Source organism: Merops nubicus, unplaced genomic scaffold, assembly GCF_000691845.1.
Source record: "Merops nubicus isolate BGI_N331 unplaced genomic scaffold, ASM69184v1 scaffold22118, whole genome shotgun sequence".
In the NCBI taxonomy this organism is placed as follows: Eukaryota; Metazoa; Chordata; class Aves; order Coraciiformes; family Meropidae; genus Merops; species Merops nubicus.
The window spans coordinates 49,772-63,548 of NW_008626639.1; the positions used below are offsets into that span (position 1 = coordinate 49,772).

The following is a 13,777-nucleotide window of genomic DNA, read 5'->3' on the forward strand; positions in this document are numbered from 1 at the left end:
GGAGAGTGACCCTGGCTGTCACTTAGCTCTCTGCCCTACACCACCAAGGTCCTGAGACTCAAGGCAACACAGGGTCTTCTTATAACACCAGCAACTTGCATCCTTGAAACTACGGACACCCCTGAATAAGTTTGCATTATTTTGCTAAACAGATCATTTAAAATTTTTATTTTCTTCGTAGAAGCTGAAAGACACCTTTAGACTTCCACCCTAGGGGTTTGCTGTTTGTTCCTTCAAAATTAAATGGAGGGAATTACTTGTCTTGCACAGGCAAGATCACAGGTCTTTTTTTCCTCCACAGGTCCAGAAACTCATTGCCTTAATTACAGTCGCCAAGGACCCTCACATTCAGTCTGCTTTCAAAGTACCTTAACGACTTTTAATGAGCTTTACCTCATAGGAATCTTTATTTGCCTTGTATTTTTCTATCTGGTATAGTTGGTTCTTCTGGCAAATACCGTCCTGGCCTTCAGACTTCTGTGGAAAGAGAAGCACAGAAAAGTAAAGTATGAAAGATAACTAGAGAAAACTAACATTAAATTACTGCTTAATGGACCGTATCCACTCTTCGCATTCAGTGGAGGTGCATCGACTTACAGAGATGGTGAATTTGGTCCATTACATTTTAAATATCATTGATGACATCATCATTAAAACAAGCTTGCTAAAAGAACAATGAAAAGAAAAAAACTCAGAAGCTGTTGTTGGATTGGAAGGACATTTGGGATAATTTCTCCAAGAAGCAAACATATTAATAAGAAAACTCCACAAAACCCAACATCCTGCCCACGCAGTCACGCAGGAGCTTACAGACCCTCAGCTAGTTAAGACTCCTCACCAGACCACAGGCAGCTGTGTGAAGAGGCCAAGGGACGAGAAAGTGCAGCTTGTCTTCGTGAGCTCTGCCTGTCCCAGCACTTCAGCAAATACCATGCAAAGTGTGGCCTGACAGCTGCCCACGATGTTTAAGGAAGGATGACATGCGGAGCTAGGCTCCTGCCCCAAACAGAACTGCTAGGCAAATCCATCAGCAGTGGTTCTGATCCCCAAGCCACACGCAGGGGCCAGGAAGGTCAGCAGGAGATTAGGAGATTTTATATTCATGTTCTTTATCATGTAAAATTTTCCACTAATTTTTCACTTAAAAACTAAATAAATTCTTAATAGCTCTTAAGCTGCCCCGGGATTTCCTGAATTAAGTAACATTGTGCTATTGATATTTCAAGTGGCAGAATTATCTTAGCATACGGACACAGCACATCACAAGACACAGCAAGGCTCTGCATAGCAAGTTTGCTTTCTATAGGGTGAATGCCCAGTCAGAGGGGATCTCCCATGGAAACACACTCATGAGACATAATGCCTATCAGCAATTACCTCTGCAACTGAGGGAATTCTTATCCGAAATAATATTATTGGTTTACAAGGAATACTTACCCTTCACAGTTACTGTTACAAAATTAGAAAAAAAAAAAAAAAAACAACTTGGATAAAGCTTTGAGATCAAATGCCAGCAAGAAGCGAAAATTTCAGCACTATATCTACCCTCCTCAACCACTCATCCAAAGAACTGGCATCAAACAGTACTCACTCTAAGGCTTGCCAAGTAGCGCTCCAGCTTCTTATTAAGCAGAAAGTAGATGGCAAGCGTGTGACTTGCCCTGTTTGAGAGCACAGTGTTGATGACGTCGCTGTTCTTGTAGCCGAGCTTCTCGGTCATATGGAGCAGCACACTTTGGCTGAGGTCCTCAAGGTGAATCCTGCACAGAGAGAGAGGCAGAGCACGCCACTCGTACCATCCTTCCAGTGACAGAGCCTTGCCAGCCATGGAGGATGTGGCAGAGCGTTAAGAAGAGGCCTGAAAGGCTCAGGAACATGGGATTGGTTAGCTCTCTCCTCCCATGAGCAGGCATGAAAAGGGCAGGATATTCGGGACAGAGAAGTACTGCAGGAAGACATGATAGCTGAATGAACATCACTCTCCCCACCATGTCATACCCGATGTGAAATGGCACCATGATGCTCAGGACACTGCCATTTATTCCCTACATCTAACCAGTGAAGACTCTCTGAAGATTATCTGGCTGGTTTTGAAGGAGAACTAAAATCCAAATCAAGTAGCTACATTTGGCTTCTGAAATGACCCTTTCCTTATAATCATAGACCACTGCATTCAGCTTCACTTGTTGCACAATATTCATGCACTATGTAGCTAGGGAATTCCATGCTGGAGAAAAGGGACACAGGTAGTTATTACAGCAGCTTTCAAAATGGTAAAACTGATGTTATACTCACATCTTTTAAAAGCAGAAGTACAAGACATGTTTATGTATATGTTCTTCTATAAAATCCATAACAGACTCAGCGAAGACAAGAAACGAAATGCAACAGCCTTGTGAAAATGGCAAAGCATCTTCTCAGTCTAAGTTAAAAACAGATTTTCCAAAGAACTCTGCTCCTATTTAGGCCTCTAAACACACTGGCTAGCTTCCCAGATGTACCCGTCAAATCCCATCCATCTCAAAAGAAATGCTGGGTCTCATTTGGTTTCTAAAGGACATTCCTGGCTCCTAATATCAAGCCAAATATTTGGCTGAGGCAAGTTAGGGGAGCTTAGGTTGTGGGCTTTTTTAGAATCTGCCTTCTCCCTTCAAAAGGACCATTCTTCACCTTTCCGACTCTTGCCCTGCTGTCCCCCTGCCCTGTGCACCTGTGATGCAAGGAATGCCTGGACCACACAGTCTGGACAAGATGTAAAACACAGTCTGGAAAAATCTCAGATAACTCTTTTCCTTTATGCAGTGTGCTTATTAACATTCATTCTGCAGCTAAGGAATGCTTGGGGTTGGGACTTTTAAAGTTCAAAAGCAAAACTTAGTTTGGCCTTTGAACATTAAAGCATCTGGACAGCAAAAGAAATTCAAGCAATTTCTACTTGAAATGCTCAGCAAAATGGGAAATTTTTGCTTGCCTTTAGGGAATTTATTTAATAAAAGCAAGCTTATAAAAATCCTGGGAGAACATTCTCCTGAAAATGTAGTTTCTGCTGTTCTTCCACTTTATATCTCTCCATGCTCTCTTCCTTCCTACCACGTGCTTGTCTTCGGAACAATGGGTGCTACCCTCATATTGGTGGAAGCGCACCACAGGAACAGAACACATCTTCTTACTTGTGCTGATTAAGAGAAGTGATTCTTTTTAAATTCAGTAGTGGATTTTCAGAACTATTTCAACACATCTTACACACATCTGCACACTAATAAAAACTTCAAAGAAACTCTGTCAAAGCTGATGTTCATGGTACTTTCTTAGGTAAGCTCAAAAGGAGTCAGGTCATGTCTTTAAATATTTCAAACTTTGTAGAGTATTTTCCCTATAAGGCTCCAGTATTGCAAAGACTAGGTAGGTCAAGCCTGGGGCATCAACGAAATAAACTAAAGAAATATTATCTAAACATGAAATGAAAGAAAGAATCTATATTATTTTAATCCTTACAGCTTAATATAAAATCTGGGTTCAGGTAGAAGAAGCATTTTCTTTTCCTTTGTTTTCAGACCAAACATTATTATCATCACCATATACACATACATGCATGAGCAAACATACACCCTCTCTATAGTCTGGCACTGCATTTTCTTCTGTTCTTCCATTTGATTCGCTTGCCTTTAGGAGAAAATGATTAATGGGTACTCCATAAATAAAAAGGACTGCACAGATATTCTAACAGAGGTTGGCCTCTTCTGTAAGTCACTACTTAATGAGCAAACTCTAGAAGAAATGGCTCATTTAGAGTCACCAATGAGCAAACTCTAGAAGGGACGCTTCCACTACACCCTGACTAACACCTGGCAACTGCAAGCTAGCAATTAAAAAACAGAGGCAGGAAAATGTACCTACAAATGCAAAAGAACTGTGAAAGCACATTCAGGACCTATTCCTTTTTTCCTCTTTTCTGCAGATAAGGCACATACAGCAAGGGAATTAAATTACCCATACAGCTCTCAGTTACATTTACATTCACTTAACAGATGCCACATTTAGTAGATTGATTAGACTCATTATGACAGTGATTTCATTAGCTTAATGACTCATTCAGTTTACACTTGTTTTCCCTTTCTTTACCATACAATGTTCATATGTACCATACTCGGGTACAGCCTAATGCATCATAGACACCCAGATTTTCTTTTGCTGGACAGCATACTATGCAGATTAACTCAACTGCCTTTAATTTTGGAGCAGTAATGTCAAGATAATGGGTCTGCCTGTTCTCATTCTTATTCTTCATAAAACTTTGTCCACATAGGTCTGGGAATTGCAGGCAGCTGGCCTTAAATTTGCCGACCCATTTCAGTGGATGACTCTAGTGATGCCTCCAGGCATCCAAGCTGCTCAGTTTACTCAGCCACATTCTGAGAGTGGAAGACCTGTTATTCTCCTCAGGTTAAAGAACAGCACAGTCACAGCAATTCTCCATGATGCAGTACTTGAAAGTTAAGACACTGCCTCTGGAAGGGAAATGCTTGCTGCTAAATTAGGGCACCTCCATTCCCTGTCAATGAAGAAGTGAAAGGGAAGTGACTCAGGTATGAGCTTGGACTATGCAGGCTATGACCCATAAGCCAGCCAACAGCAGCATCTAAGGGAAAAGCCTCCAAAAATTCCTAAACACTGTCAATATTCAGGGCTCAAACTGATTTCCTATGCCCAGGCCCCAAATGATCAAGCAGTGACAGTGCTTGTCACCTGCTTCAGCAATAAGAAAGGGGTGCTGCAGGTGCCTATCAACCCCAAAGAGGTTGAACCCATGGCTCTGAATCACTGGCTAGTGGTGGAGCAGAGAGGAAAACGAGTGGGAGGCACTCTTACCAGCAAAGTTGTGACCTGGGCTGAATGCTAAAGGCTGGCTCTATGCCAGCTTATGGGCCCAAGTCCTCCAGGGTACCAACACAAAGACATGGCCTGGTTGGTGAACACCAAACCATTTTTGGGTGAAGGATAATGGTATAAATGTTCAGACAAAAGTTGCCATGCCCCTAAGCATATACTACATCTGGTAACTAGCAATCGAGTAAACTGTAGTGCAGACGTTAGGATCTTTATTAGGGACTCTCCTCTTCACAAGTTAGGACAGAAATTTTGGGGCACTATCAAATTTTAAGCACCAAAATTAGGGTTGAAATTGCTGTCTTTGCCTCACTGTTACTTAGAATCTTGGCCTGCAAGCTAGTAACTCTTACAGTGAATCCTCTGCAGCTACTACATTGTGCATGAGACACAGCTGGAGGGCTCTGATAGAGGAAAGAGATTTTATCTGATCAAATACAGACATGTATTTCCAAGTGAGTTGCCTGAGGCTCCATTTATAGTCACTGGAGAGGAACTTGTATCTCCTGGGCACAAACTCATCCTATTGCAGAATCAAAAAGAAGTCAGATGAATCACTCTGTAAAAAGTGTCCTCCACTGCCTGTAATGAGATCCCAGGATGGTTGGCTCCTGTGTCAACTCTACGCTTCAGATACTTAAAGTCAAGCAAGATTATTTCTAACCAAAGTGGACCACAGGTATCTTTCTTTTTCCTTAGATGAATGTTTGACTGGCCATGAGATTTGTTCTCTGCTTGCATTTCATCATAGATTCAGCACAGATACTCAAGATAACAACCAACCAAGCAAGAGCATTTATCTTTGACCTTTCTCACCACAGTTTGCATGTTCACCTCATCCACAAAATCTCATATATGTATCACAAATGAGCATAACTTCTGCTGGAAAAGTAGCACGGCTTTTACTGACAAAGTGAGGATCAGAACTACCTGTCACACATCCCCATTCCAAGGTCTGGACACAATTATCATATGATCCGCACCCCAGACCACCCCAGACCACCCTAAAAATAATGCATTGTACGCCAGCTTCTAATTTAAGGTATTGGTTTTGACCATTTCAAACAACATATATTCAATGGCCAATCCTAACAGCTTTTAGAAGGGTGTCACAAGAGCAAACCCAGAAAATGCACTCAGAGGTGGTGACACCTCAATGGAATTGAAACATCACAGTTGTTCACATTTGAACACAGATAATGTATACACAGCCTGGCAGGCTTTCTCTGCCCTTTCGCATAGTACCTGTTTGGATATGTGACATTAGGTGGTGCTCTTCCAGGGTAATTCTCATTAAGCCACCGATTTGCAAGTGCCTGCTGGATGTTTGGTCTCTTCACAGGATCTGGCTCTAGTAGAGACCGTAGAAAGTTTACAGCCGCTGTGAAGAAATCAACAACAACAAAAAAAACCAGTAGCTATGTCATTTGCTTTATGACCTAACACAGTTGTTGAGTTACTACAGGTGTGTGGCCTGACCAAGACCATACTATAAAAGGAACGTTTTCTTTAGGGTATGCTCTGATGTCCCTGAGAAAAAGGGAAAAACTGATAAGGCATTAGTAAGAAAAGTAAACAATTATTATAGTCACAACGATTTATGGAGTTATAAAGAAGAGGAGTAAAAGCACCTTTTTGTTTCAGAGCTTGTTTGAAGTTTCCAGCCACGTTAGCCAAAACTTAATTTTTGTACGAGGACAAAAAGCTGGAGCAGAGACAAATCACTCAGCCTCTGTTTAAATTAGAAGGAGATGGACTGGGAGTGAGTGGAGGGGAGGGATGCAGAGCTGGGAGGGAAGACATGGAGAACTGGGTTCCCTTTGACATTATAAGAACAAATTATCTGCTGGCTTCCGTCCAACTTACAATCAGTTGCAGGAGGCTTTAGCCAAATTAAAAGAGTACAATAAAATTAATGGGCTTCATTCTTTTCTCAGATACTTGAACCTTCAACTTTCAGTGACATTCAACCGTTCCTTGGGATTTTCTTGCAAAAACCCTCAAAAGTACTTTTCTGACATTTTTAAGTTATATGGTTAGAAGCGATGAAATCAAATTATTTGCTTAAAGACTCACAAGAAGTGCCTATCTGAGCTGAAAATAAAACTAGGTCTGATCTTTATTTCTCAAATTATCAAGGCTAGATTAATTTTTTTGGCTACAAGATATTAAAGAGTTAACTCTGTCCTCTAGAATTCCCTGCACAAAACATAGAAAACTTGATTTCTGGGAAAATTATGATTGCCATGATTTTGTAGAGGAGATACGGTCAAGTGAGACAATGCCAAATGAGTCCTGAATGAAGTCAATGGCAAACAAGAGGAAGAAGTGATATCTGCAGGAATTTTTTCCAGGTCAGATGAACTGGACCTTGGGGGCTTTTTCCCACTGTCTTCCACAGCGGACCTGCAGTTCCCTTCCTATGCTCTCCTGAGCACGTCATGTCTGCTCATCTCCCTGCCTGTGCATGTGCCCTGGGCAATGGCAGCACAGGACAACTGTGGCACGGGATGGTGTCCTCTAGGATGTGCCTCCTGGGTAAGCTGCAGTACAGACTTGCCTACAGAGCTACTTTGGCTCAGTGCAGGCAAATCAAACCCCTTAAAGGCTTGTGTTACAAAGCAGATTAAAACAGATGTCTGTCCTGGCTTTAGAAAAGAACTAATTCTGTTCAGTGATTTTGCTTTCCAGCTAAGTCTCTCCTAACTAACTGCCCTGCCTGCAGTTAGCAGCACGTTTTCGCAGTCAGAGTCTGCCTCTAGCAGTGGTAACGCTTCATCTTTAGAGTGACCACCAAGGATTGGTGTGCAGACCAAGGTCACTGCTAAATCCTGTGCACCACGTTGGGGGTGCAGAAAGTAGAAGGCTGCATCTGTGGGGCGGAGCGGAAAAGGACAAGGGACCCTAAACTGACCAGTGAGATATTCCATCCCATATATATCCTATTCAGTATAAAGCTGAGGGATCGTGAGGGTCAAGCTCTCTTCTTCAATGGCTGGCATCCAAGGAGGCCTCTCCATTCTGCCTTTGATCCCAATCCATGTATTCCTGAATCCGGTTCCCATCTGCCACTGGGTCTAGTCTGGGACTTCCCCAGGGCCTGATCCACAGCATCAGTGGTGATGGTGATGTAACTGCCATCAGGGGAGCGGGGTTTGGTACTGGATTTGTATGTATTAATACATATTCCATTTTATTGCTTTCAATAAGGCTGTTTCAGCTTTTGTTTCTAATTGATAAGTCTTTCTCCCTTATTCTCTTTCTCTTCCCCTTTGGGGGCAGGGGGGAAGAGGTTAACAGAGAGCACCTGTTACAGGTCTAGCAGACAGCCCTGACCCTAAACTGTGACAATGTTCTAACACCTCAGTGCTAGAAAACTGTAAAATTATAAGCTAGCCTTCCCATCTGGCTTTACAGGCGTTTGGTCTCACCACCAAAGCATGCTCACTCAGTACCACACCATCCCCTACTCTGAAGCAGAGCAGCTGTGATGTGTCCTGTCCACCAGCAATACAGTGAATCCCCCATGAATCCCTGTTCCCGCACGTAGTTTAAGGAGAAGAATATGCCTGTTGGTGAGGCCTCATCTGAAAAGGGCATAAACGTTAACTGAGTCATAGCACCGCTGCCCTTCACAGGCTCTCCTCTAGAAGACTCCTGCCCTTGTCCGTGTTTGCCTCAAAAAATTCGGGGTTAGATCCAACAGGTGCCAACTCATAACAGCTTGGGTAATCTCAGCGTTCAACACCTTGCAGAAATCAGCTGGAAAGGGCCCTGAGAAGCTATCTGTTCCAATGCAGGCCTACCATCAAGAAGCTTATGTGTGGGAGAGAGAGTTACAATTACACATTTACCAGTTGAGCTAGGCATCAGCTGGGTTTGTACTAAGCTCTCTCTTCACAAATTGCTCATTTATGTGAGATACTTTACTTACACCTTTCCCAACGTCTTTGTTCTTTTCCTACAACAGCAATATTGTGGAAGTGGCAAGAGAAGCCTACACCCAAGTTGATAAGCCTGCTGGAAACATGGCTATAATAAACTAGGGGTGTTATCCATGTGCCCCCCCTGCCACATCATTTGGGCATGGAACCTACCATTAGGGCAAACAACAAACCCCTTGTTCTTCCATTTCATCTCCCCTCCTCTCTCCTCAGGAATTCCCCATCTCTGTGTGAGAAATTATATGCATCCCATGGTTTCAGAGCAAAACAGATAATCCTTCTCCAAACCAACACCCTCCTGCTCCTCCATGACCACGACCTTCGGTCACTAAGTCAGCTAATGTCTCCTTATAAATCTTATCTTTTTTTTCCCCCCTTGACAAAAGGCAGACTAATTAAATTAAGTTTGTGAAGCAACACAGAGATCAACAGATCCAGGCCAAGAAAAACTAATTCTGGAGAGGACTTCCCCAAGCTGGCAGGCTCCCTGCCGGAACCAGGCGACAACAGAAGACGTGAGTGACAGCACCTTGGCTGATTTGAACTGTCAGACGGTACGAGGAGGAAAGAAGCCTTTTCCAGTTAGCCGTGCAGCTGTCAGACAGAAAAATTAGTACCCCAGGGAGCAAACACAAATATCCCAAATTCATTTTTGGACCCACTGTGTCTGAAGCCATTTTTCCTTCTGCACCAAGTAGTCTGGTGAACAAAGGGTGCTGTGAACCACCCCACCAGGGCCTAATTACACGAGGCCTCGTTTATGATGAGGTCAAGGACAGCAGTAATCTGATTAGCCTGTGACCTGCACTTGCTGGAATTTTGTTCCCATGGTGTAATTTTTGGGAAAACTTTGCTCTTTTGAAAAATGAGAGACCAGCATCATGAGAAACTACATTTCTCTCTTAACTGCCTTGAGTGTACCAAGCTCAGTGACAACCAGAAGCAGAGCATGCCTCAGGTGGGGATGACAAGACCTCTGCTGTCTTCACGTTCTTTGTCGTGAATGAAACCAACTTAGTGTCACATTCACACTGTGAGCTTGGCCTGGTTATAAGTAAGGTATACAGAAAGTGGTTACAAAACTGGCTGAAGAAAATGCAGTGAGGTCATTTCACAAGCCATGAGTGAGCTCCACCTAATAAAATCCTTCCTCCAAACTACAGACATAGGCAGACGATGGCTTTTTCTTCTCACCTCCACTTCATTTCTCTGTTCCAGAAGGAAGACCAGACATGTACAGAAGTGGTAAATTGAAGGAAAAAAGGAAGGTGTGCAAAGTGAATACCAACTTCCCAAGAACTGAACTTTGCTCATCTAAAATCAATAATTAAGATAGCTGTGTTGCTTAAGAAGCTTAATGAAAAACAGTTTCCAAAATGTGAAAATCAAACACTAACTCCAAATTTTCCCTGTTGCTACAGAGTTACTTTGGGAACTCATGGTCACCCAACATTTTAACTAATCCAAATAAATCACGCTCTTGCTTAATGGTAAGACTGGTTTCTATATTACAACAGGACCATGTGTTCAGTAACTGTGAAATTAAATATTGAAAGACAATGTACTGAACAAGCAAAACAGACTTCTGCAATAAATCTCTACACTACATGTGAATCTACAGAAAAAGAAAACCTGATTAAAGAAGAAGATCCATAGACCTAAGAAGTTAACAAACAGTCATTCACAGAGAAGGAGAGCTTCTACCTACTGACCCAAAGCCTAACTGTGGCAAGAACAAATGTCATCTTAAATCACAGCTTGCCATGTCCAGTGAATGCACAAGGCCACTGACTCAGATCAAGAACTGACACGTACCTTTGTTCACAGTGAGTAAAGGTTAACACGTTTAAATCTATTCCATTAATTTGCCATCATCTCTGGAAGTTCAAGCTGCTGTAGTTCTCACAGGATAAGCAAAATAAGGTTTCCATTGGAGACCATAGTGTCAGTGAGCTACAAATGCTTCAGAGATGCATTTGTGAGAAAATTTGATCACCATTATAAAATGGTAGGATGAATGAAACAGTAAAATGAAACCTGTGAAAAGTAATGCATTTTTTTTGCTACCCAAGGCCTAGTCTTCTACAGGCATTTTGTGGGTGATTCAGCCTTTAATGCATGAGTCGCCCAAGGGAAGTCAGTGAAATCTCCCACTTAAAGACAACTGGAAGATATCAATGACTGCAGAAACAGTCCATTAGTTCAAAGAAACTACAGAGGCATCATGTAACTGCTCTTTATTAGTAAAAGCTTCACTCTGGGAGGTCAGTTTGGTAATTTTTTTGCTAAACTTGGAAAATGTTTACTATGATATGCAAGTCCCTGAATTCAAGAATAACTTTCCAATTGACGCAGGATTTAGCATCAAGATCAGTACAGCACGGAAAAGTCAGTATAATCTTTCTTTCAATTTACACAGAGGAGCTTTAGAGCATATGCTAGAACATTCAAATAGCCATTTTGTGCAACTGAATCCTAACTGGAAGTCTCCAGAATGGAAATACCAAACACTCAAATTGCATCAGACAGACGGCAAAACTTGCAGCATCCCAGCTCACTTGTAAACCTACCACTTTACGACAAGCCAGCAATGGGAACTGCTGGCAGGAAAAGTGTACTTCCTACAGATCATGAGTGAACAAGGAACAACATACTCTGCTTGATCCATGGATAACCTGTGTCAGAAAATCCTCAAGTATCTAATTCTTCTGTATGCAGGTAAATCTGTACTTAGAAAACTCATCTTTTGACACAACTTCCCAGGGCTTTTTCTTACACCCCTGCAACAATGTTTTCCATCTTTAGTGTACTGAGTGAAAATGTATAGTTACTCTTCTTCTATTTGCCATCTTTTAATTTTGCTGAATGTCCCTTGTAAACAGGCTGCCAGATATGGAGAACAGAAGCTCTCCATGAACAACAAATGTAGCATACAAAAATAAAACCCAACCACAAAACAGAGTTTGTTCCAAATGATGACAACTGTCTTGCTATAAGCTGAAAAATTACTCTGTTGCCTAGTGACATAGCTTCAAAGCAGGAATTAATATTTTTAATACTAATGCATCAACAATTTTTCATTTTGTGAACACACAAAGGTTATTACAGGTCACCATCCCAAAATAACCTTCTGTGTGCATGTCATTACTCCATAATAAATGTGAGGAGGTCATTCAAGGTAGTTTATCTTTCAACCCTAGTCACGATAATGCCCAGGAATCTGTTATTCCAAAATAATGTGTTTATGCATTCATATCTTGTGCTAAAATCATGTGAATGTGCAACCTGACCAACTACTCTACACAAGAAATTTCACAGAATTTGATAAGTTTGTTCTTCTCTCATGTTCAGCACAACCTGGCACTTCTCCAGCTTACATAGAGAAACCAAAGCAAAAGGAGTTATACTGTAGCAACTCCCGCAGATCTTTTGGAGGGTAAAATGAAATAAAAAAAAAAAAAAAAAAATTCACAATTAGCGTGCTATGGTGGTAGCATGACTCACAACCCAGAATTCAACACAGTGGTTCTGAACGACTGGATCTGAACAGGTCCCAGCACACCCCCTTGATTACCTGTAGAGAGCTGAGTGGGAAAAGGGTTCATTTCTTTGTCCACCATTTTCTGGTATAAAGCTCTCAAGCTGAATGGCTCCACAGTAAAAGGTAATGTTCCAGTCAACATTGCATACATGTTCACCCCACTAAAAGAAAACAGAGAGAAAAAGAAACCAAAATGATCAGGAAAAAGGAGAAACATAGGCTTATGTTTTCATGACTGTACTTAACCTTTAATGTCTGACAGCTATTGAAAAAAGACAAAAAAAAAGCTCTCTTTTCTGTTGCACAGAACAACTTGGGCAAGAATTCCCAGAGGTTTGTTCACGGAGGGTCACACAATGTGTAGGACAAGCTGTGAGCCACAGAACCAAGCCCAGCTCTTAGGCAACTCCTTGGTTAAATACCACGCCATAGTTAAGTCTACCCTCAGGGTGCATAAACATGCTGCTTTTGGAGGCCTTGTCTGGGTGCTGCCCTGTGTGTGGAACGACTGCCTGCACCAGTGGGGACATCGCAGGTCCTGGTTCAGCACCAAAAGGTGATCTTCACGGCCTCTGGTGCAGCCCAAAGATCAGGTCTGAACAATTACATTTTTTTTCAGAGCAGAAAGCTTACTGCTTGTTTATGCCCAGCAAAGTCAGAGATAAAAAGTGGGTTAGGCATTCTTTTACCTCTTACAAGGGATATAAATTTGATTGGAATTCCTCCCTTCCGTGAATTTGTTTCCCAAGTCTACTGAACACACGTATGGGAACAGAAAGAAACTAAACTGGTGTGCTACCACAAACTGTAATCACAAACACCATTTATTCAGCTATGAGGAAGGGGCAGGAGTTAACCACAGTTTCCTCTTTTATGAAAAAAAAAAAAAAAAGAGTAGGACATTACTGCTCAAGAAGTTTCAATAGTTTACATGAATGACTGTGCTCAGTTTGCTTGTGTTCTTCCGGGCTGGTATGGTCATTCTTGATGTGGACAGACAACCCACTGCTGGAGTGAGAAATTCTGTAGCCATACAATGATTTAGCTGTGGGTGTCCTCAGAAGACAGGCTGATAATAGGCTTCAGCAGGGGAAGTTCTAAGGAGCCTTGAGGAGCAACTAGGTATGAGCTAGATCAAATTATGACATGCATTTGATGCAGGTCTTAGCCTCATATATAAACCATGGCCAATCTTTCTTAGCACTAGTACTATTTATACTGTACTTTACATTTTCCAAGCATTTCAAACACTTCAACTTGAGAATTGTCATAATTATTTAACTGGAATGTATTCAAATGTTTTTACCACTGCTTGGTGAAGGAAAATCTATTGATACTAAAGTAAAAGCTAAAAATCAACTGGCTTCAGCTAATTCCTCTCCAAAATTGACAAGGATAGCCAACA

At 41.8% G+C, this 13,777-nt stretch overlaps 1 protein-coding gene across 1 annotated transcript in view; it reads right to left on the reverse strand.

Annotated features, from left to right (window-relative positions):
- HUNK (hormonally up-regulated Neu-associated kinase) overlaps window positions 1-13,777 on the reverse strand; it is a gene marked incomplete at its 5' end in the record, with an annotated part of 36,675 nt that overhangs the window by 7,644 nt on the left and 15,254 nt on the right. The window contains 4 exons of the mRNA XM_008946085.1: window positions 394-477; window positions 1,592-1,760; window positions 6,133-6,268; window positions 12,406-12,533. Of these exons, the coding sequence (XP_008944333.1) occupies window positions 394-477; window positions 1,592-1,760; window positions 6,133-6,268; window positions 12,406-12,533 (517 nt within the window). The remainder of the gene's footprint in view (window positions 1-393; window positions 478-1,591; window positions 1,761-6,132; window positions 6,269-12,405; window positions 12,534-13,777) is intronic.